At 46.2% G+C, this 24,069-nt stretch overlaps 1 protein-coding gene across 2 annotated transcripts in view; it reads left to right on the top strand.

Moving 5' to 3' along the window:
- DDC (dopa decarboxylase) overlaps positions 1-24,069 on the top strand; it is a 104,904-nt gene extending 80,835 nt beyond the window's left edge. For both annotated transcript variants that reach the window (XM_004045448.4, XM_004045449.4), the window contains exons 10-15: positions 4,810-4,886; positions 8,040-8,059; positions 14,508-14,606; positions 17,349-17,450; positions 21,280-21,498; positions 23,662-24,069. In XM_004045448.4, coding sequence (XP_004045496.1) covers positions 4,810-4,886; positions 8,040-8,059; positions 14,508-14,606; positions 17,349-17,450; positions 21,280-21,480 — 499 coding nt within the window. In that variant the 3' untranslated portion in view covers positions 21,481-21,498; positions 23,662-24,069. The remainder of the gene's footprint in view (positions 1-4,809; positions 4,887-8,039; positions 8,060-14,507; positions 14,607-17,348; positions 17,451-21,279; positions 21,499-23,661) is intronic.

Raw genomic sequence — 24,069 nt, 5'->3', positions numbered from 1 at the left:
GTGTGCGTGGGTGTGTGTGCCCATGTATGTCCTCAAGTACACATACACATCTGTTTCCACAAAATTCTTTCTCTTTATAATATCTATTAAATCTTAACAAGAAATGCAAATTTAGTACCTAAATATTGAAGAGGCGACTACCACAGGCCCATTAGAAACATGGGCCAATGAATAAAGTATAATGGGAAGCTGCAAATTCTGAGAATTGAATAAAAAGAAAGACGCAACAAAACTTGCCCCACACAGCTAAAGCAGCACCAACAAAACAGACATCAATTGAAAAGAGGAAAGCCAGAAAATCGTAAGCTAAGTATCAAAATTAAGTTAGAAAGCAGCAACAAAGTAAACCTCCAAAAAGTAAAAGGAAGAAAACAATAAGAATTAAGAAATGTAACAAAATACACAAAAAAGACCCAACAGAGAGGATCGACAAAGCCAGATGTTGGTAGTTGGCCTGCCTAATTACATAAACGATCTCTGGAAAGATAGGTCAAAAATAAAGAAGACACAGGTTAACTTGTAGTAGAAAATACAATGGCACAATTACAGATACTTCAGAGATTTCCAAAAATAGTAAGGGAGCATTATGAGTAACATCATGCCAAGAATGGCCCATAAACACATATATACAATAACTACAACAAAACATGATACCAAAACTGACTCAAGAGTAAATAGAAAACCTGAAAAATCTTATTAATACAACATGTCAATAGTAAAATTTTCTTACAACAGAAATACCCAAATTATTATTATTTTTTTTTTTTGAGACGGAGTCTTGCTCTGTCGCCCAGGCTGGAGTGCAGTAGCGCGATCTTGGCTCACTGCAAGCTCCGCCTCCTGGTTCACACCATTCTCCTGCCTCAGCCTCCCCAGCAGCTGGGACTACAGGTGCCCGCCGCCACGCCCAGCTAATTTTTTTTGTATTTTCAGTAGAGACGGGGTTTCACTGTGTTAGCCAGGACGGTCTCGATCTCCTGACCTCGTGATCCTCCCGCCTCGGCCTCCCAAAGTGCTGGGATTACAGGTGTGAGCCACTGCACATGGCCAGAAATACCCAAATTCTTAAATAGTGAGTGTCCTAAACTGCAGGAAACTTATCAGTCCAATCCTAAGTATAATTCACAGAGAGCAGCAAAAGAGGCCACACTGCCTCTTATATCTTGAAGCCAGTCTAAATTTGATTCTAAAACCAGATGAGAAGCTGAGACAGAAAAGCTATAAAACAATCTCACAAACTTAAATGTAAAAATTCTTAGTCAAACATTAGCAAATAAAATTCAATGAGATTTTAAAAAATATAGTATACCATGACCAAAGTGTGTTTAATCTGGATATGGCAGGATGGTTTAATAGTAGAAGATTTTTAAAGTGCTAGTCACCACGTTAACAGAGAAGGAGAAAAAAAGTTATCATATTAGATGCAGAAAAAGCATTAGATAAAAGTCAACAACATTTCAGGACAAAATGTCTTAGTAAAATCGGAACAGCAGAGAACTTCTTAATCTGATAAAAGGTAACTACCAAAAAACATAGTGAACCTATACTTAATGGTGAAATATTAGAAGCACTCCCTTTAAAATCAGAAAAAAATGAGGATTCCCATAATCTGCACTTCTATTCAACATTGGACTTTCCTAACCTCCATAATAATTAAAAAAAAAGATAAAGAAGTAAACATGTAAGGATCAGTATGGAAGACATAAAACTCTCATTGTCAGATGATGTAACCTCAATAAAAAGAGAATCCTCAAAGTATTATTAATAAAAGAACCCAGCAAGATGTCTAGATACACTAACATTTTTAAGGTTGCATTTTTTTACATCTACATTAAACAGTATGTGTAATTTTTACAAAGGTAACACTCTTTATAATAGCAAGAAAAGATATGTTTACTATGAACAAACATATCCAAACCTGTTCAGATTTATATGGAGAAAATTCTATAATTTTTTGGAAGTCATTAAAGAAGTCCTAAGTAGGATGATATGTTCATAAAGAAGACTCGATATTAGACCTCAGCACAATTCTAATAAATATCCTGGCATAATATTTTTATGGGCCAAGAATAGCCAAGATAATTGTGAAAAAAATATAGTGAGGAAGTTGCCTCCTTAAATATCAACGTGTGTGTGTAAAGTAACCACGACTGAACTCATGTAGCACCAGCGCGGGCACAGACGGGTAGAGCACATTAGAAGAGAGAGCCAGAAACAGACCCCACATATTCCAATTAGGGCTTCTAATGTTTACAGAATTGTTGCAATCCAATATGACAAGATAAGCAATCTAACAGAAAAATGAACAAAAAATTCTTTATCAAGGAGGAAACAGATATGCTTAATAAATACGAAGTTACTCACCCTCCTTAGTAATCAGAAATGTAAATTGAAATCCCAGTAAAACACTATAGTTGTTTACAATAGTCTCTTCATACTAAACGTTGACCAGGATATGGAAGAGGAGCTCTCAGACTGCACAACTGTTGTGGAGACTGATTTGGTGCTATTGAATAGGGCCATAGATAGATGCTTTCCTCCAACCTTAACATAGCTCACCTTGTGCTATTCCATTGGCAGATGCATGGCCGACGGGCGCTGCCACTAGGGGCTCCAGGAGTATGCACAGGGATAGTCCCATGTCCACATCAGTGTAGTTTGTCTATCAATAAATGGGAAATGATAGAATGAATGGATTGGGATATGTGCATGCACTAAAATCCCATGAGGTCATACAAATGAATGAGCAAGAGCCCTGCGCATGAATGAATGTGAAACTCATAGGTCTATTTTGGGATAAGAAAGCAAATTATAGAAACAACATGCATGGAATTATAAAATTTAAGATAATACATCTTAAGTTTATGTTACAGTATGTTTAGCAGTGTGCAAAATAATATAGATTGCTTAGGGATTTGGAGAGAAAATTTTGTAGAACTACGTAAGAGTAGGAACACAAATTTAGCCCTGTGGCCTCTTGTGTGGGACAGGGAGAGGAAGCAGGTGAGGTACAGGAGTATTTAACTTTTATTAATACTTATAATTTAAGTTTTATTTCATAAGCAGGGGGTGGTGATTTATTCTTTACATCTTTTGTATGGCTTTAATTAGTGCAGAATTTTTTAAATTAAAAAACAGCTGGAAGGCCCCTGCTGAGAATGAGAAGGAAAAGTGTGATCTTTGTGGACAAAGGGCCGAGTTCTACTGATAGCCATAAATATTCACATCCCTCTTGGTCCCCTCTCTTTAAGGCTAGGCACAGAGCTTTCTCTAATGCAGAGAGACCCAAAGGACCTCCCCCCACAACCAGTGGCTCCCCATAAAATGCCTATGATGCAAGAAAATTCCTATACACACACAAAATTAGGTGCAATCAATTTTCTTCCACAAGTCAAAGAAAGAATATACACTAGACAGCTTATTATTCCTACTGACTTTGTCTGTCTTAAACCTTAAAACAAAAATAAAGGCTCAATGACCATTTATAGATAAATCCAGCCTCTCTCTCACCTCCTTGGTAAGCCACATCTCAGCATCCTATTTTGTGCTCACTGGGTTCTGTCTTTCAGGGACTCTTACGTTTTATTTGTTTTCAAGCCTAAGCTACTGTCAGATTAACATTTCTTCTCTAGTTTGCCCTTAGGATACTTTATTTGCTACAAAATTGCTTTGTGATGGTGTCACCACACTGCCAATGAAGCAGAGCAATGGCAATTACCATAAAGCACAGGCCCTTCAAAGGCCAGCCCAGTGAGAGTTTGGGTCTGAGTTCTGCAGAATGACTACCAGTGTGAGTGCTCTGTGTGCAGACAGGTGAAAGAGGACCCCTGTTTGCAGCCCAGGGCATCCTGGCCTTCTCGCTCATTAGCCCTTGGGATTTTCACCCCACACACACTTACTGATGCCAGCAGGGCCAGGCACTGTGCTGTCCCTGGAAAGAGAGAGAGGAGCAAATGCTAACCTCTGTGGTTTTCCCTCTTGACACCAGTTCTCCAACTCTGCAGACACCAGCTGGGTGTCCTAAACTCACTCCTATTCTGACTGTAACTACCTAGAGGTAGCGTCAGACTCCACAGGGTTAAGGGCTCAGTCCCATCAGCCGGCCCCCACTTCAAATGCCAGTTACAGTGTTGGGTCTCCAGGTTACCCACAGTTCTGTCCACCATGGCTACAAACTCAGGGGGGTTCCCATAACCCTTGCCCCAGGTTCAGTAACTTACTAGAACAACTCACAGAATTCAAAAAAGCATTTTACTTAGGTTTACAGGTTATAAAGAGTACAAACGAAGAAATGCAATGGCAAAGTACAAGTGGGGTGGTAGGTCACGTGGCTTCCATGCCCTCTCTGTGTATGCCACCATCCCAGCATCATGAAGCATTTACCAACCCAGAGCTCTCCAACCCTGCCACTTAGGAGTTTTTAACGGAGTTTCATTCAGTAGGGATGATTGCTTAAGTCACTGGCCAACTCATCTCCAGCCCCCTACCCTCCCTGGAGATTGGAAGCCATTGAGGAGACCCCAGCTGCCAGCTGTCTTATTAACATGCAAAATGCACTCTTATCACTAGGAGATCTCAAGGGTTTTAGGAGCTGTGTGCCAGGAACTGGTAACAAAGACCAAATATTTATTTTTTATTCTAAGACCCCCTCCCCAGGTACTTGGAGCAGAGACAGGGCCGTGCAGGCAGAGTGGTGTTCAGGACAGGGCTGGGAGCAGGTGCCTGAGCTGAGGCAGGTGGGGAGAGGGGAGAGGTGGTCCAGTCTAGGGTACTTGGTTATCAGCCCTATCATTTGTTCTCTGAAACCAGGGTGAAAAAGAGAACAGACTTAACGGGAGCCTTTAGACTGGACCCCACTTACCTGAAGCACAGCCATCAGGATTCAGGTAAGCTGTGAGCCTGCTGTCTGTGGACTGTTTCTGGTCTTGTTCCCCTCAGAGCTGCCCTGGAGGTCCCTGGGAGTTAGGGGAAGACCATCCATATCCAAGGAGGCCCCCACAGAGAAGCCGGGGTGCTGTGCATTCCTGGATTTGCCCTTGTAGCCCACTCCCTGTGGGTTGGTTAAGAGGCTTGGGGAGGCTCCCTGGGGGAGGTTTCTGCTCTAGAAGCACTGAGAACCTGCTGGGCTCATTGCAGGAGCAGGGGCAGGTGGGCACAGCCATGGGATTTTAATATGGGCATGAATACCGCCTGCAGACAAGGAAACGTCTTGAACATAATGACAGCCATAATGTCTACAAAAAGGCTTTGCATCACCTTCCACCAATACCATGAGGAGGCAAAGTAAATGAAGGAGGTTGAGTAGGGTTGGTGAGGGAAGAGAAAATAAGATGAAGCCAAGGCTCAGATCAGCACACAAAGGTGCACCTAAATCATTTGGTCAGTAGGCCTGCTCTCTGTGCCTGGCGCTGGTGACAGCCAAGGAGGCTCAGCACCCACCTGCAACGTCTAGCAGGGAGGGGATGAGTGGGCAGTTATCAAGTGGCATCAGGGGACACAGGCTGCTCTGGGGCCACAGCAGGGAATGCACAATTCTTGGCTTTTGCACTTCACCTATGTCGTCTCATTTGACTTGGGCCAGTGTATCTGGCCAATTAATGGTAGGCATTGAACTAGAACCAAAATAAATAGAATTTTTTTGATAACTGAAAATTCTGTCACAACGCTGGTGAGGAGGTAAAGTGGTTACACTAGTCATGTAGGCTTTGAAGATGTATTCCTTATTATTAAAGATGTACATTTGGAAAATAGAGTCCATGCTGGGCCAGAAAATTCCCATAATCCCACCACTCAAATGCAAACATTGCTAATATATTGCTGTATTTCTTACCAGTCTTGTTCAATGCATTGTTTGCTTTGTTTTAACTCTGCACCACTTACCAATTACCAATATACAAGCTGCCCTTCCCACATGTATCTCATGAAGTTTTACGTCTTATGAGGCACATAAGACCTATTAAGTAGTCCACAGTTCAAGTAAAACCATTGTCAGAGGAAACTACTGGCTAAGAGGTTTGTCATTTCTTTATGTTAACAGTAAAGAATTGTGCAAGGAAGCTTCTAACTGGGCCAGTTCTTTACTCGTCCATAAGGAAGCAGATTCACGGAGAAGCAGATAGGAACTTGCACTAATTAGACACCGTATCTGAATTCTTCTACTGAAAGCCTCCAGTTTTTCTTTCCTGTAGAAGTTTCTGCAATGAGGGAAATCTTCTATAATTCTGCACCACCCAATATGGCAGCCACCAGTCCGCATGTGGCTACCGAGTGCTTGAAACGTGGCTCATCTGTTGAAGAACTAAAGTTTAATTTCCTTTAGTTTTAATTAACTTAAATTTAAATGTCAACAGCCACATGTGGCTACTAGCTACCGTATCAGATGGTGCAGTAATAGAAACTAAAAAGGTGGGTAATTCCCTCATTTTCATTCATGACAATCATCTGGTTCTTTGACAATTTTTTTTTTTTTTTTGAGACAGGGTTTGGCTCTGTCACCCAAGCTGGAATGCAGTGGTGCAAACTTGGCTCACTGTAGCCTCCACCTCCCAGGCTCAAGTGATCCTCCCACTTCAGCCTTCCAAGTAGCTGGGACCACAGACATACAGCACAAGGCCCAGATAATTTTTTGTATTTTTTTTTTTGGTAGAGACAGGGTTTCACCATGTTGCCAAAGCTAGTGTTGAACTCCTGAGCTCAAGCGATTTGCCTGCCTTGGCCTCTCAAAGTGCTGGGATTACAGGTGTGAGCCACCACGCCTGGCCTCGACAATTTCTTACTGAGTGCTTCCTGCATGCACTCTGTTGAGTGCTGTTGTTTCATTTGCAGTGGTCTCTGTGAATCATTGCCAGATGCTGCTACTGATGTTATGTTTGTTTAGCAAGCTCCCTTACTAATGAGAGGCCGTGTGTCGTAAAGGAGAGTACTGCATATGGGTTGAGATAGGCTGTATGACTTTGGGCTTCCATCTCAGGGTCACTCATAAAACAGAGGGTGGAGGTCTTGCATCTCCTCCCAGCACTGCCATTTTTTATGCTAGTGGAGAAAATAACTATTAGGGAATGATACCAAGTGGTGACTTCAGATGTTCTTGTAAATACAATGTAGGCACTCCTGTGCAGTGGATGAAGTGCAGGGTGGCGCGTGGGTTGTATTAGGTGGACAGCTTGTCCCAGCTGAGCATGGTCAGGACCTGCTATGGCCCTGCCACAGCCCCTGTTGACTGCGGAAGTAGGGAACACTGATGTGCCTGGTCCAGCCCACATTCGTGGATCTACTCCCAGAACACAAGACTCCCTTTTCCACCGATCTGTGCAGCAGGACTGCAGCATGTTGTCATAATCCTCACCTGATGCCTTGCACAGGATCACTTGTATTAATAGAAACTCCCGTCTCTGAGCCTGCATCCAGGGTTCTTTCTCCTTTATGGTCCTGGGATTTGCTGCTTTAGGCATGAGGGGAGGCTCAAAAGCAAATCAGCCATTTTTCACAACCAATGTGGAGCCACTGATTCCTGGATGTTAAAACTGACTCAGCAGATATTCACTGAGTGTCTGCTCTGTCCCAGATACTGAACTAAGATCTGCTAAGATCCACGGATACAGAGACGAATAATCCCACCAAGAGTTTCATTCTCTTCTTTTTAAAATATTCTAATCACTCCGTATATCACAAATTCACTTTCCCATGCATGAATGAATGAATGATGAACGATTCATGTGATCTGAATGCTAACTCTCTACTGGGCACTAGATGAAACCTCAGATGTTCATGCTATTTAACTGCAGAAAGCAAAACTAATGGGGGTCTATTGAGAGTGTAACATTTCCAATTTGTGTTTTGGGCATCCTGTTCTCGGGACACTCCCTTAGAATATGTTACCCTGGGAAGTGCCACAAAGAACACCCAGACCCAGCCTTTGGGCAGTTTTATTTCTGGCTTAGAAGACACAAGAAATTTACCTGGAAAATGAAAAGGATTAGCGTGTGATCAACAAACCTGTCTAACGATTTCTTTTTTCTTTTTCTTTCTCTTTTCTCCAGGGCTTATCACTGATTACCGGGTAAGTGGGAGATTCCACTGTAATCTCAAATGCTGGTGGAGTGCTGGGGGGCTACGCCACAGCTGTCACGCATGTCCTCCCCCACTCTCATGATCAGCACGCACTGGTGGGCACCTTCTAACTGGGTCCTAACTGACAAATTAGGGGGGTCCTGCCAGGTGGCGGGCAGCTCTGCTGAACCCCCCCAGTCAGAGGTCTCAGGTTAGGAGGGGGAAACCTGGACCCTGGACTTTGCTCCTGGGGAGGGGGGAAGGAGCTTCTGCCCCTCATTCCTCTGGAAGGAAAAGGCCCTTCTGCCCTGGGCTGCTGTGTGCCTGGGGCTGCACTGGTGGTGGCAGTGGGAGAGTGAGGGAGGAGTCAGGGAACAGAAAAAGCTCCCAGGTGGGGCCAGTCATCTCAGCAGCCTAGTCTCAAATGCATTGGTCCTCTCTCGTTTTTATTTGAAACAAGTGTTGAATGAGGCATACTTTGAAAATGCCAGGTTGTTCTAGTGTTAGTCTGGAAAGGAATTTGGGACCAAAGGCAGTACTGCGAAGCTTATCAAAAGAATAGAACCCAAGGGGGAGGGTGAAACTCAGGGGGAACAGAGGTGTGGCCACTGAGCTGGCTGTCTTCTGCCATCAAGAGATGACCTGTGGCCGGGTGCTGTGGCTCACTCCTGTAATCCCAGCACTTTGACAGGCTGAGGTGGGTGGATCATCTGAGGTCAGGTCTTCGAGACCAGCCTGGCCAACATGGTGAAACCCCATCTGTGCTAAAAATACAAAAATTAGCTGGGTGTGGTGGCAGGCACCTGTAATCCCAGCTACCCCGGAGGCTGAGGCAGGAGAATCGTTGGAACCTGGGAGGCAGAGGTTGCAGTGAGCCGAGATCATGCCACTGCACTCCAGCCTGGGTGACAGAGTGAAACTCTGTCTCAAAAAAAAAAAAAAAATGACCTGTGTCCATGTGTGGTGGGCACCAGACATCATCAAAGCAGAGGCTGCCATTTCCCGACAGAGGTGTGTGTCTAAGTGCGTTTGGAGCAAACATTGTCAGCAGCCGGTGTGATAATGACCCAGCAGGGGCTGCCCCTCAAAGGCATGGGTAGCTTGCCTTCTTCCTGTGACAGCTGTGAGCCAGGAGGCGGGGGGCAGCAGTAAACCTTCCCAAGCCATCAAGGCTGGTCCTAGGACAGTTTTGGCAAAGTTTGCCTGGGACCACCCAGCTCCACACCCAGGGAGAAAGGCCAGGGTATGTGCACATAAGGGCACACTGGGAAGATCCATGGATGATGCCATTTAAAACTTTCATATAAATCCCCATTGTCAATCTCACTTATCTTTTAGAAAGTTATTATTGAAGGGAAAATATGACAATAATATTAAAAATAACCTGAGGACCAGCTCACCCTGACCTTGCATGCTTGCGCCGCTGTGGCCTGTGTTTCTGTCTCCTCCTCTGGCTCATGGCCTTTCTCAGACTTCATGTTGCATGAGGGCCACGTGCTGTACAAACGACATTGCAGCTGGTTCTCATGGCACTGAAACTAAAATTGCAATACCTTCTGCACTCCTCCACAGCCTTAGTAAATACAGAAAATCTACACAGAATCCCATGTTATATGGTATAATTATTTCCCTGTTATTTAACTACTTCCCTGGGAAAGTCCCTTGCTTTCCTAAATGACTATGCAGTGGGCGTCTGGCACATCCAGCTTTCTGCTGAGGATGAACTGCTTCCTGCAGCATGAGACTGAAAATGGGATAACAGGCACGAACACTTCATGCCTTTTATTTTATTATTTTTTAATGTTGCTCCTTCCCAGCTTAGATATCATTAGAAAAAAAGGCACAACACCATCTCTGGTTCACATAACATAACATAGGCTTTGCTAAAAACTCCGTATTGACTAACAAGTCCTCTAGGAACCAAAGTCCTTTTAGATAAATTTGGCACTGTCTTTCAAAGGCCTGGGGCACAATCCCCAGCAATGCTGGCTTATGTTACATTGCCCAAGACAAAAACCAGCCCAGCTCTGCCCGCATCTAGCAGCTCAGGGAACATGATCTCCTCAGACAGTTTCTACCGTTCACCAAGAATCACAGATCTGTACTGGCACCCGCCTGCAGGACTGCGAAGGTGGCAGCGCTTGCCTGAGGCTTCCCCAGCCTGTTCTGCTCCATCCAGGGCCTTCCAGTCCTCGGGGCTCACTCCTTCTTCCCAACCCTAGGTTCTTCATCCTACTCCCTCCACCACCAGTCCCTGACCCTCATGGGGTCTTTCTGTCCCCTTCTGTCTTTAGTGCTGAGCCTCACTCTCCTCAGCACCTCAGGCCCTTTCCCCACTGCTAATCCAGAAGACTTGAGCCCACCATTCACCTTGCCTTGATGGGCCAAGCATTCTTTGAAAAGCGTTTGTCCTTCTGTTACTTCAACTAGTTATCTCTACTAGTTATCTCTACTAGCTTAATGAAAGGCATTGACCTCAGTTAAGGAAAGGTCAAGCATCAGCAACCTGTGCTCCAGCCCTACTTTCAAAGCATCCTTTGAGCAGCCCCTGTACTCCCCACCCTGTTGGTCCTGCTGTGAGACCTGGATCTCTTTCACCCCATCTCAAGGCAGCCCCTTGACTGGCACTCCCTTTCCAACCAGGAGCTATGAGCTGCTCCTGCAGCTACTCAGAGGTGAGTGAGGCCCAAAGCCACCTCCAAGACTCCCAGGCCACTGAAGGAGACAGAGGCGCAGACCACGCAGGCCCTGATGCCTGTTCTGAAACATACCTGAGACACCTCGATCCTCCAGCCTGCCCTTTGTGGCCCAAGAGGACATGCCCCAAGTCCTTAGCTAGTCCTCTGCCTGCCAGCTCTCCTCTTGCCGCTTGTGGCAGGCGATGATGCTGAGGTCCCTGGCACTATGGCTGGCAGTGCATGAGTCAGGAGCCATGTGGGGACAGTCCTTGTTTGGCTGCCTGTTGCTTCTAAAGGAACCCAGGCAGGTGGGAAGCACCACAGCAGCCCAGCCCCACTGGCATCCATCCACCAGGCTTGGGAGGCTTTCTGGGGTAATTGGCCTTCTGTGCTGCTGTGATCCTAGAGAGGGCCAGAGATGGCACATCATGTGTTCACAGCCAGTGTTTCATGGCTGATGAGGGGACAAACGCATGAACCTTATGAAACATGAAATGCAGAAGATGAAAGCTGTTCTGGAGCAGAGGGGCTTCTAAATGCGAAGCACAGGCATTAGGCCTCAGCATACCAGCCCCAGGAAGCAGGAGTGGCCATGTGGGGACAGCCCCGGGCAGCCACCGGGAAAGCACACACAAGTTGGCTGGGTGTGAGTGTGGGAGCAGCCTCAGGGCCCCTGGTGTGCAGAGCCCCCAGGGCACCTCTCAGCCCAGCTTTGCTCTTTCTATCCCTTGGGTGCAGGCACAAGTGTCACTGCCTCTTACTGAACCCTCTCCATCTGCCACAACCCAGGGATGTCCCTGGCCATATTTCCCGGCGTCTTCTCTTTGCCGCTATTTTAGCTACAATGCAGTGACCTCTTCCCCTCTCTGTGCTCACATGCACCTCTCAGGCTCCTCTATGATTCCCACCTTGAATGTGAATTCCAGGCAAATGTCCCCAGAGCATTTGCTTTGCTGGGCTCAGCAGGGAATGGGAAGGAATATCATAGACATTCTCATTTTGTTCAAAGAGGCTGGAAACCCAAACCTAAGGCTGTCACATTCATCAGTCTGGGGAGAAGATCCCTGGATGGTGGGCTGCCTACTGGGCCAGTGAGGAAGTGTGGGGTGAAAAGGATGAGCAGGCCCTGGTAGTTCTATCCCCCGTTAGTAGATGAGGGCACGAGGACGGAGTGTTAGTTCCAGGAGGAGGCTGTTCAGGACGCGAGGTGTGGCAAGAGAGCTCTGTGTTCTTTCTGATGGTGAACGGCACACTGAAGATGTAAGACAGCACCATTTGCCTCCAGTTTGCACGGTCCTGGGTAAAGTGGGCATCATTATGCCTGTTTCATAGGGGAGGAGACAGAGGTTCAGAAAAGTTTGCTGAACCTATTGAAAGATAGGACCACGGACCTAGGTCACAAGCCACTGAGCCATGCAGCCTTGCATGCTATTTGGATGAGGAAACTGCATCTTCTGGAAGATGTTGATGGCTTATCAAAAATGGGACAAAATACAGGTTTAAAAATGATCAATTGTGGAGGAAAAAGTACCAGGAAATAGCTCATTTGATGTCTGGGAAGCATCAAATATGAATTGACTTCTACGTAAAGAATCCTTTCAGATGACCCATGAATGAGGGTCAAATGCGTTTTACTCCTGATTTATTTAAGTACGTCCATCAACAATCTTCCACAAAATGTGGGCTGGCCGCGCCATGCCAAGCCAGGTGCTGGGCTTGGGGCTGGGACTAAAAAGGCAAATGAGACAGAGTCCCTTTCCTCTGGGAACTTAGTCTGGCAGGAGGTGAGGCTGGGTACACAGGGGTCACAGCTGTCTACTGCAGGCACCCAGGAGCATATTGGGGGAGGGGACAGTGCATCGAATTCAGTCTCTGGAGAGAACATGACAACATTTGGAGCCACATTTGAGTGAGCATTCAATTAGATTGTGTGCATTTTCACTCCAGGACCACAGAAATTAAGTTTACCTTGGTATTCTTCCAAATGTTAGACTGAAATCACATTTTAATTTGTAGGAGGTTGACCAGTCGAGGAATGATTTTGGAACACAGCGCCTTGCTGAACCATGGCAGGGAAGCGTCGTTTTACTGACTGTTAGTTAGATAGTCAGTCAGCTTGTGGTGGGATAAGGGGTTCTTCTTTTAGATTTCCCAAAAGACAAGTTAGCTTAGTTCTTGAGCAGCCCAACAGCTTGCAAACAGTGCTGACTAGCAGACAACTGTGTGTGCAGGTTCGGCTCAGTCTCTGCTGCATGCTGGCTTGGTGACATTGGGCAAGTCACTCTCCATACCTGCTTTTGCTCCAAGAAAGTGGGGATCTGAACCCTTGTTTACAGTGCTGCTGGGAAGCTCAAAGGAGATAATGTGTCAACACACCGGGCAGGGCCTGGCGTGCAATTGGGGGGAACCACACTGAATGCCTGAGTCAGAGGTTGGGTCCTTGTTTCCCTTTTGACTTGAGAAGCTCCTGCAGAACCCTGGCTCTGGGCCCTTGAGCTGCTTCTCTTGTGTTCAGAAGCAGTTGCCATCCGTTCATTCCACCCACACTTTATTTTATTTATTTATTTATTTTGAGATGGAGTCTTACTCTATTGCCCAGGCTTGAGTGCAATAGCGCCATCTTGGCTCACTGCAACCTCCGCCTCCCGGGTCCTGCCTCAGCTTCCCAAGTAGATGGGATTACAGGCATGTGCCACCATACCAGGCTAATTTTTGTATTTTTAGTAGAGAGAGGGTTTCATCATGTTGGTCAGGCTGATCTCAAACTCCCGATCTCAGGTGATCCACCTGCCTTGGCCTCCCAAAGTGCTGGGGTTACAGGAATGAGCCACCGCATCCGGCCTTCACCCACACTTTAAAAAACACCTGCAAGCCCTCCTACTGGGGAGCAGTGCGGGACTCAGGATTCCGGCTAAGCAGTCCCACCCGGCAGATGGCCCAGCTGTGCTAGAGTGTCGCACCTGGCTGCATTGTGTCACCCAGGCCCAGTAGGGAGCTGGCTCAGCTCTCCTCAGTGTCTCCTTTATAGCTGAAATAGAATATGACTGTTAAGATGACCACGCAGTGCTGCTATGCTCACTTCCCAGCAGTCTCCTCGTCCCAGTCCTTCCTTGCTCACTTCACCACATCTCCATCCCTCAGAGTATGGGGGCCAGTCAACTGACTGGGTCTGGGAAAACCAGAGGAAGGACAGGGAAACCTTCTGGAGCACCAGCATGGAGACACACATTGTGTCTTCTGATGAGGGGTCTTGGGGTCACTCCATGGTGATCAGTAGGACCGAGAGGGAACCAGTATTGCTCTAGAAAACAGTGCCAGAACATCTGGGGCAGAAGTGGCAGACAAGAGCAGGTTCTGGCTCCCTCCTTCCTCGTAGGCAAGGACATCAATGAAAATTACCCCCTTATCCCCCCTGGATGGTGAGCTCACTGGGGGCAGGGCCATGTCTTCCCTGTTTTCTCACCACGGAACCCTAGGGGACAGCCCAGGGTCTGGCCCTGCTGTGCATGCCGCAAACACCTGTTGAGTGAAAACAATGAACATCGCTGGCTCCCAGGTCAACAGTCCCCGTCTGTGTTCCTTTCTCTTGGAGATTTGCAAAGAAAGCCTCTGCCCACATCACCGAGGGCCCTGCCATCCAAGACAGGCCATGGCAATGGGAGCAGGGTGGCCACCAGGGAATTGGCTGCCTCTAAGAGAAATAGGCGAGCTGGTGAGCCGAAAAGGAAGCCAGCTTTTAATATCTTCCTCACTGATGGTCTGTTTCATGTTTCATTTCAGCACTGGCAGATACCACTGGGCAGAAGATTTCGCTCTTTGAAAATGTGGTTTGTATTTAGGATGTATGGAGTTAAAGGACTGCAGGCTTATATCCGCAAGGTGACTTTGTTTTTATTATTTATCACGGTAAAATTGCGGAGGTCTTTCAGGACTTTAGAAATAAATTCAAATTTTTTTTCTTTTTTTTTTTTTGAGACAGAGTTTCACTCTTGTCCCCCAGGCTGGAGTGCAATGGCACAATCTCAGCTCACTGCAACCTCTGCCTCCTGGGTTCAAGTGAATCTCCTGCCTTAGCCTCCTGAGTAGCTAGGATTACAGGCATGCGCCATCATGCCCAGCTGATTTTTGTATTTTAAGTAGAGATTGGGTTTCACCATGTTGGTCAGGCTGATCTTGAACTCCTGGCTTCAGGTGATCCACCCACCTCAGCCTCTCAAAGTCCTGGGATTACAGGTGTGAGCCACTGCACCTGGCCTTCAAATGTCTTAATAAGCAAATACATGGCAAGAGAACCAGACTGTAGTTTGGGTTGTTGAGATGAGGTTATTTATAAGATCTGTTAAGTCACTTTCATTAAGATTGCAGGTTATCAGGTCCAGGAAGATGGTCACAGTAGAAACATCACATAGGTTGTGCTTTAGCCACATCTAGCCAAGAATGAAGTTCACTGAGCAATGGCAATCATGAGAACATAAGGAATGTGTTTTTCTCCCCCAAAATTGCCAGAATAAGATAGATATTCCCTAGTCCAGTGGTTCTCAGACATGCTTCCAGACCAGCAGTGCCGGCCTGCAGTGGGGCCCAGCAACCTCTGTTTTAACAAGCAAACCAGACACCTTCTCTATGCACTAAAATTTGAGAACCACTTATCAGCTCCAAGCCCCACTCCCCTGCTTTTTAAAAAAAAAAAAAAAAAAAATTGGCTGGGCGCGGTGGCTCACGCATGTAATCCCAGCACTTTGGGAGGCTGAGGTGGGCAGATCATGAAGTCAGGAGTTCAAGACCAGCCTGGCCAACATAGTGAAACCTTGTCTCTACTAAAAAAAAAATACAAAAAATTAGCCAGGCATGGTGGCAGGCACCTGTAATCCCAGCTACTCAGGAGGCTGAGGCAGGAGAATCACTTGAACCTGGGAGGCAGAGGTTGCAATGAGCAGAGATTGCGCCACTGCACTAAAGCCTGGGCGACAGAGCAAGACTCTGTCTCAAAAAAAAAAAAAAAAAATGAGGAAACTGAGTCCTGAATATGAGCCTAGACCTGCCTAGAGCCACCCGTTTAGCCAGCTGCAGAAGGCCTGCTGCTGTTCTGCTGGCTCTCTCTGATCCTGGTGTCCTTCCTAAGCTGTGGCCTCATCTTGATGGACAGAGGTCCCCAGGCTTCATGGGAACAAGCACACTTGTGATATTCAGCCTTAGTGATGGTAACAGCCCTCCATTTTAAGTCCTGTTGCCGCTTCACAACCAGCTGTGCAGGGGCAGGTGTCTCCAGCCACCTCCTCTGTGGCACAGCATATATAAACACATCCATTTGCAAGCTTCATAGAATGCCTAGGATGTGCCATGAACTGCCTACTCCCAAAGCTTCGGTGATGACAGTTCCAGGAGCTGCCGAGCACTATGAGGACCTGTTTGGGGGGGAGAACTGGGAAAGGAGTATGTATATGAATTCATGGGTAGGAAATCCCCCTCTACCCATTTGAGACGAATTCAGCTTTTTTGGGGAAAGAAAGCCAAAAAATAAGGGATTTATCTCCCCACAATGATGACATCTTTAAGCTCAAGGACAACTAGTTATGATCATGCTGGCTCCTGTTTAAAACACACCCCACTTCTTTCTTAAAGGGGACCCAATCCTGCCTTAGGAGCAGAGTCCAGAGATGCTCAAAGCCTGTCTCCTTGGGCGGGAACCAGCTTTCGGGATCGCACATGAGGCCGAGGTCTTTGGCGCTCTCTGGTGGCATGACGAGGAACCGCTCGTATGACACATGTTTTTGTCCCAGCCACCCCCTGCCCACGAGGCGCCCCGTTTCCACAGGTCCTCTCCAGCACCTGCAACATGGGGGCCCTGCTGTATGCGCGGGCTTAGAATGAGCAAGGCACGGGCCTACGCCACGGAGGGCTCCTTCTCCTAGGATCACATGCTATCTGAATAGCTTCTGAGTTCTATAACTATCTGGAAGTGAAATAAGGTCAGTGTGGTATTCAATGAGAGGAAGGCCGTTTCTGAATGTGACAGAGTGGACAGGATGCCCAGCTCTAGGTGGCAAATGCCGAGGAGGAGCAACAGCTGTGGCAGCCACAGAGCTGCAGCTCCATCAGGCTGCCTTAGAATCCCAGCTCAGCCAAGGCCTCCGGGTGCACCTTGGGCATGTCGCTCACCCTCTCCCAGCCTGTTTTCTTATCTCCAAAATGGGGATAATCATGATATCCTCTGGGTTGTGGGCTGTCCTGAGGATGCCGCAGTGGTGAGCGCTGGCACCGCAAGCACAGAGGAGCAACTCGATGGGCATTAGCCATTGTCTCTTCCAGAATGATCAAATACCTCCTCACGGTGTTTATTCTAACATTATAAAAGAGAGTTTGGGTGGGATAAGAATAGTCCCATGAACAGAAGAAAATGACAATTGGTGTTCTGAAGACACTAGACCTGTGCTAATGTAGGGAATGAGTTTCTTAGCCTGCCTGGAAACAGCTGGTCAGTGAACGGTAAAAGCACTTGAGGAAAATTGCCAAGAGCGTCTAAATGAATTATACATGGGCAGTCTAATAAGGTTTTCTAGGTAGTTAAGTTCTGAATTAAATGGCCATGAGAAAAACAGATTTTCCCTTTCCTCTTTGAAGCATGTCCAGCTGTCCCATGAGTTTGAGTCACTGGTGCGCCAGGATCCCCGCTTTGAAATCTGTGTGGAAGTCATTCTGGGGCTTGTCTGCTTTCGGCTAAAGGTTTGTCTACATCTATTCCATTCTTCATTTTCTGTGAATGTGACAGAGGGGAAAGTGTTGTTCATTACCTCCATGCTCAAACACTGGCACTGGCTCTCCGGAGATGGCAGAGCAAAGCCTGCATTCTTTGGCCCACCGGCCTGCCCTGCCCCATGCTGCACAGCCTTGTTTCCACGCACAGCGGCTGTTCCCGCTTCCTCAAGCCTGCCATGAGACTTCTAACTTACATAGCTTATTGGCTGCAGAATCTTTACCATTTTTCCTTCCTCAAGGCTCCATCCCACACCTCTGCCACTGGCCCTCCTTGGAGGACAGCGGCCTGTCCATAGCCTCACTAATCTGAGCGTCTTCTGTGGATCAACAGCATCAGCAGCATCAGCATCGTCTGGGAGCTCCTTAGAAAAGCCAGTCTTGGGCCCCACCCTAGAGCTGCTGGCTGCGCAACTTTACAAGATCCCCACACAGGAGTCTGTTTGACACTGTGTTGTGGCGTGCTGTTATTTTGCTGCCTGATGCTGTGCATTCACCAGGTGAGGGCAGGCTGGCCCACACGGGTTGGGGCATAAGCCATCTCTACTGAGAATCATGATACAGTTCTCAAAAAGGCTCTAAGATGCACTGCACACATGCCCCTTGGTAATCTCCCTTGTGTACACAGAGCCAGGTGAGACCAAATGCTCTGTCTGTTTGGTTTATAAGGTTTTTTTTTGTTTTGTTTTGTTTTTTCTTTTTGGAGACAGAGTCTCCCACTCTGTTGCCCAGGCTGGAGTGCAGTGGTGTAATCTCGGCTCACTGCAACCTCCGCCTCCCGGGTTCAAGTGATTCTCCTGCTTCAGCCTCTTGAGTAGCTGGGATTACAGGTGTGCGCCACCACGCCCAGCTAATTTTTGTATTTTTAGAGATGGGGTTTCACCATGTTGGTCAGGCTGGTCTCGAACTTCTGACCTCGTGATCCGCCCGCCTTGGCCTCTCAAAGTGCTGGGATTACAGGCTGAGCCACTGCGCCCAGCTGAGGTAGCTTTTAATTCACAATCATTTCAAGCCTTTCCAGGAGGCTTCCTTGTTCAAATTAAAGACAGCACTCAGGAGAAGGAGCAGGCTGGGGTCAGTGTCATTGTCAAGGGGCTGCCAGTCAGAGTGTGGTGCTGCCAGTCAGAGTGTGGCGCTGCCAGTCAGAGTGTGGCACTGCCACTCCACCTACTATGTCCTTTTGCCTCACCTGACTCTTGGAGCTCTGAGCCGAGGAGGAGCTGCAGCCGTGGGAAAGCCTGCAGGTAGCAGAGCAGGAGAGGAGACTTGAGCCCTTGGAAGAGCACAAAGTGATGAGACCTGGGAGGTGCACAGAGGACTGAGAGGGCAAGACACGCTCTGGATGTTTGTGGGAGAAGCCTCAGTCCATCCATGTCCAGGATGTGTCCAGTCAACCAACCTTAGTGTTGGCATCGTGCTTATTAGACTCATCTGCTGTCAAGCAGTTGTTTTCATTCTTGTTTTTGCTGACAGTTTTCTTCTAGGACTTTTATATTCTATTTTTTTAACAGTTCTATTGAGATATAATTCACTTTGTTCATTTAAAGTTTACATTTGGGCTGGGTGTGGTGGCTCATGCCTGTAATCCCAGCATTTTGGGAGGCTGAGGAGGCCAGATCACTTGAGGTCAGGAGTTCGAGAGCAGCCTGACCAACATGGTGAAACCTTGTCTCTACTACAAATACAAAAATTAGTCAGGAGTGGTGGCACATGCTTGTAATCCCAGCTACTCGGGAGGCTGAGGCAGGAGAATCACTTGAACCTGGGAGGTGGAGGTTGCAGTGAGCCGAGATTGTGCTACTGCGCTCCAGCCTGGGCGACAGAGCAAGACTCCATCTCAAAAAAAAAAAGGCTACGTTTGAGTATTTTTAGTATATCTACAGAATTGTGCAGCCATCACCACAATCTAATTCTAGAACATTTTCATCCCCCTAAAAGAAACCCCACACCCAGTCATGCCACTTTCCCCATCCTCAGGGCTACTAATCTGTTTTCTGTCTCTGTAGGTTTGTCTATTCTGGACATTTGTATAAATGAAATCATACAACATATTGCCTTTTATGACTGTCTTCTTCACTTAGCATAATGTCGTCAAGGTTATGGCTTTTATATTATTTGCATAATTTATAGATGCCACCAAACCCATCTGTGTACTGGTTTCTGTCCATTCTTCTCTCATGCCATATAGTGAGTCCTCTTGTGCAGGAAGTCCAGGGCATTTTTCAGCTGACAAATGTTTCCTTTTGTAAAACTTTGCTTGTGCCTCCAGTCTGCAAATCCAGTTTCTGGAGGAAGCACATTAGTCAAACACTGTGGCTCACTTTTCTGCCTCCATATCTGCCATCTTGGCCTCACTCTCTCCTGGTCTAATCCTCTCTAATCTGAATTTCAGGTCCTCTCATGCTGAATGCTTCAGTGTGTCATGTGGCTCTTTACTAAAGCAGATGTGATGTTGCTATGGCATCATGGTCCCTCTCCCTCCATCCTCATTGCGGCCAGAACTTGCTTGGTCTCCATCTGTGTGCACTCAGCCTACTTTGTTCATTGTAATTGTCCCACCTCTGCTAGGCTTCTTGCCTCTACTTCATGGAAGTACTGCCCTAACCAGTCTGTTTGAAAATGGCAAGCACATTTTTCCTAAATAATTTGCTTCCATTTTCTGTGCTCTATACTTTGCAGATGTTTGCTCTCATACTGAGTCTTTTTGGTAAAATTCCATTCCCTTGGTACGATAATTTCTTTTTTTCTCTATCCTCATCCTTGAATCCTCATCCAGATTCGCCCAGCCTTGGTGTTCACCCACAGTTTCCAAATTTCCTCTGGCCCATCACTGTCTACCTGGGCACAACAGGAGCAGGGCGCTCAGGCCCGTAGCTAGAGGCCAGGGGATTTGCGCAGCTCTATGGCCAGGTGCCAGCATCCAGCAGGTGCTCGTCTGAGGTGGTTCCATGCAGTGGATAGAACTCTCTCCTTCCCACTCATCCTCCCTGCTTCTCCACTCTGAAGACAGGGCCACGAAGTGCAGTCCTGTGAGGTTTGGGTGACTAGGATGCAGTGTCCCACATTCAGTTCCTTCTATTTAAGACTCCATGGCTTAGAAGACATGGAGTCACTGCCTGCAAACAGAAGAAGGACAGAGGAGCAAAGGGAGGTGGAGGTGAAGTGTCAGAAGACCGGCTGCTGTGGAAGCAGGGCCCAGGCAGGACAGCAAGGGCTTCCCATTGGCTTATTGATACCAGGCTTCCATCTCTAGTGTAGTGGGAGGGGTGGGGCCTCTGCCCCTACCCCAGGCTGGTGGGCCGTGCTTGTCTGGAGAGGCACCAGTGGTTGCTCTGTCCTGTGGTTCATGGACATTCTTCTCAGATTCTAGCACTAGCTTGACCATTATGCTTCATTTTCTAGGTTGCTGAGACTCTTCTATGTTTCCGTGAGAATTTAGAGACTCCTCCCCTGGTGCCATCAGAAACCCCAATTCTGCTGTTTAAGCTCATATATTTGTAGATTACATATCCAGGGATCCTTATTTTCCTTAAAAAAAACTTAGACCATGGAAGGGTCCTCTTTTGATGGCACATCAGAATATAGAGAAATTGTCTGTGGGAAGAAGATGCATGCAGTCTTTTAGGGTGCATTACTATTATTTTGTTGAATTTTGTAACATCGTAAATGCAAGGGGGATGGTTAGTCGGCTTCTTCCTGATGTACGGTAGGGTTGCCAAGCACTGGCTTTCCTACATGACCAGTTGATTTTTGAGTCCTCAGAGACCTGAGCACAGTTCCTCTCTTTCAATCCCTCCAGGGTTCCAACAAAGTGAATGAAGCTCTTCTGCAAAGAATAAACAGTGCCAAAAAAATCCACTTGGTTCCATGTCACCTCAGGGACAAGTTTGTCCTGCGCTTTGCCATCTGTTCTCGCACCGTGGAATCTGCCCATGTGCAGCGGGCCTGGGAACACATCAAAGAGCTGGCAGCCGACGTGCTGCGAGCAGAGAGGGAGTAGGAGTGAAGCCAGCTGCAGGTAGGCTGCCCTGGGCTCATTTTCTGCCTGTCTCCTTGTCCCGTGGCAAGAGTGTCCTCCTGGAGTCCAGACCCAGCTACAGGCCCAGCTCGGCCACTCAATGCTGCCAGAGTGCATTTCCCTCACCTTAAAATAAGGAAGAGAAGGCCGGGTGTGGTGGCTCACGCCTGTAATCCCAGCACTTTGGGAGGCCAGGGTGGGCAGATCATGAGGTCAAGAGATTGAGACCATCCTGGCCAACGTGGTGAAACCCCGTCTCTACTAAAAATACAAAAATTAGCTGGGCATGGTGGCATGCACCTGTAATCCCAGCTATTCCAGAGGCTGAGGCAGGAGAATCGCATGAACCTGGGAGGCGGACATTGCAGTGAGCCAAGATCGCGCCACTGCGTTACAGCCTGGCGACAATGCAAGACTCAGTCTCAAAAAAAAAAAAAAAAAAAAGAAGAAGAGAAAACCATGTTAATTCTGGAGAAGTAGAAGGAATGATACATTGTAATAATTCTTTTAAAACTTAGATTTTTACTTTTTATTCTCTTACATCAATCTCTATAATATTTCAGGTTTCTTCAAACAGCATTTGTTGAGATAACTTACTATCATAACAAGCTCATATAAGAAACTGGTGACCTTTAGAGAACTAATGAAAACAATAAAAAGGGAATTTATTATGACTCACGACTTGCCGTCCAAATTCTTGATGGTTTGAAGAAAGGATATGTTTTGACTACCGGGCTTCTTGCAGTTGTGAGGGGTTTACCCCTCATAGTTAAACCCTGGAGACAGCATGCAGTTAATTTGTAAAAACAAAGCACACATTTTAAATAAATGCAGTGTTGGCAACATGGAGGGTATTTAAAATTATGTTTGTGGGAACCTAGACAACCTTAGAAAGCCTCTTTATTAGGTTATCTTAAGAATGTCATCCTGTTGGGGTATGTCTACCTTTTTCTCTTTTTTTTTTTTTTTTTTTTTGTCTTTTTGTCCCATTTGGTGGAAGAATCTGTGATCCCTCCTTAGGGTCTGCTTCTCTTTCTCTCTCTCCCTCTCCCTTTTGCAATGGCTCGTTCATTATAACCCGTGGGGGATTTAGAATCTGTGGATCATGTAATGCATTTCCTGATTGCCTACAATTTTTATCTTCTTTGCTGTTAATTTTAATTGTGAATATCTGAAAAAATATAATGCTCAACAAGTCAGAAGTTGAAAATCATGTTTGGTATATGTGATAGACCTGTCCATGGCTCCTGAAAGTTGAAGCCAAAGGGATACCTTCTGAGTCAAAATGTGCCCTGAGAACCAGGTCCTTTCCCTGGTGCAACCAGGGCCTTCCCCTACTCATAAGCTGAGAGAGACCTGGGGTCTGAGGAAGAACTGCTGACCCAGAGCAACTCCAAAGTGGTATCTCAAGCATCTCTGGAAGGTAGTGGGGAGAGGCTTATATGTTGAAGTTATTCCATTGCTCTCAGCATAAGACTATGTGAGGGGAGGGAAAGTACCGCTGTAAGCTCTATACAAAACAAATCCCTATCAGGCAAACGCTCCCGACTCGCATTTCTGCAACCCCACGTTTGCATCTATCTCATAAGCATGTATCGTATCAGGATCTTATTGACATACGCCCAGAAGAACATATGTGGAGAGTGTAGCTCTGAAAATTTATCAGCAAAAGTGTGTTTCCGATAGGAGTCTCAGTTCCTCTGGAGTCATTATATTTGCTGTAGATTCAAAAGGTAAAAATGAAATTCAATTTTTAAAAAGATATGTGATACAGTAGTAAGTCCTAATGCATGTATGTTGTTTTGGACAGATTAGAACAATAAAAATCTTAATATCTTGATTTTACTTGTACTTATTTGAGTTTATTACACATATTCATGTGGTCATAGCTCTGAGAGAAAGTAGGAACTATTCTTATTTTACAGAGGGTAGAAAATTAGGCAGAGATTCTAGTTGACACTAATACAATTTTCATCAGAGAAGCCAGATTGGCAATAAAAATTCCTTTATTTAAGTTCAAACTCTTTGGCATTGCACAATTGTCTCTGTTTCATTGGAGAAATTATACGTTCGTTCTTTATATTCAAATAAGAAGTACATGCAATTCTTATTCTTTATTTTTTTTAATGTAGCCATATGCTCATGCTATTTTTTTCCCTGTAGGAATCAAAAGTTGAAGAGAGATATATCTGAAAACTGGAATAAGAAGCAAATAAATATCATCCTGCCTTCATGGAACCGAGTCTGTCTGTGGCTTCCCATGTCTTTCTCCAAAGTTATCCAGAGGGTTGTGATTTTGTCTGCTTAGTATCTCATCAACAAAGAAATATTATTTGCTAATTAAAAAGTTAATCTTCATGGCCATAGCTTTTATTCATTAGCTGTGACTTTTGTTGATTAAAACATTATAGATTTTCATGTTCTTGCAGTCATCAGAAGTGGCAGGAAAGCCTTACTGACATATTTTCCAGGGCAATCTATGTTCACGCAACTTGAAATTATATCTGTGGTCTTCAAATTGCTTTTGTCATGTGGCTAAATGCCTAATAAACAATTCAAGTGAAATACTAA

Source organism: Gorilla gorilla, chromosome 6 (genome assembly GCF_029281585.2).
Source record: "Gorilla gorilla gorilla isolate KB3781 chromosome 6, NHGRI_mGorGor1-v2.1_pri, whole genome shotgun sequence".
Taxonomy (NCBI): Eukaryota; Metazoa; Chordata; class Mammalia; order Primates; family Hominidae; genus Gorilla; species Gorilla gorilla.
Note: the sequence above shows the minus strand (reverse complement) of the source record. Positions and strands in the feature narration are given on the sequence as shown.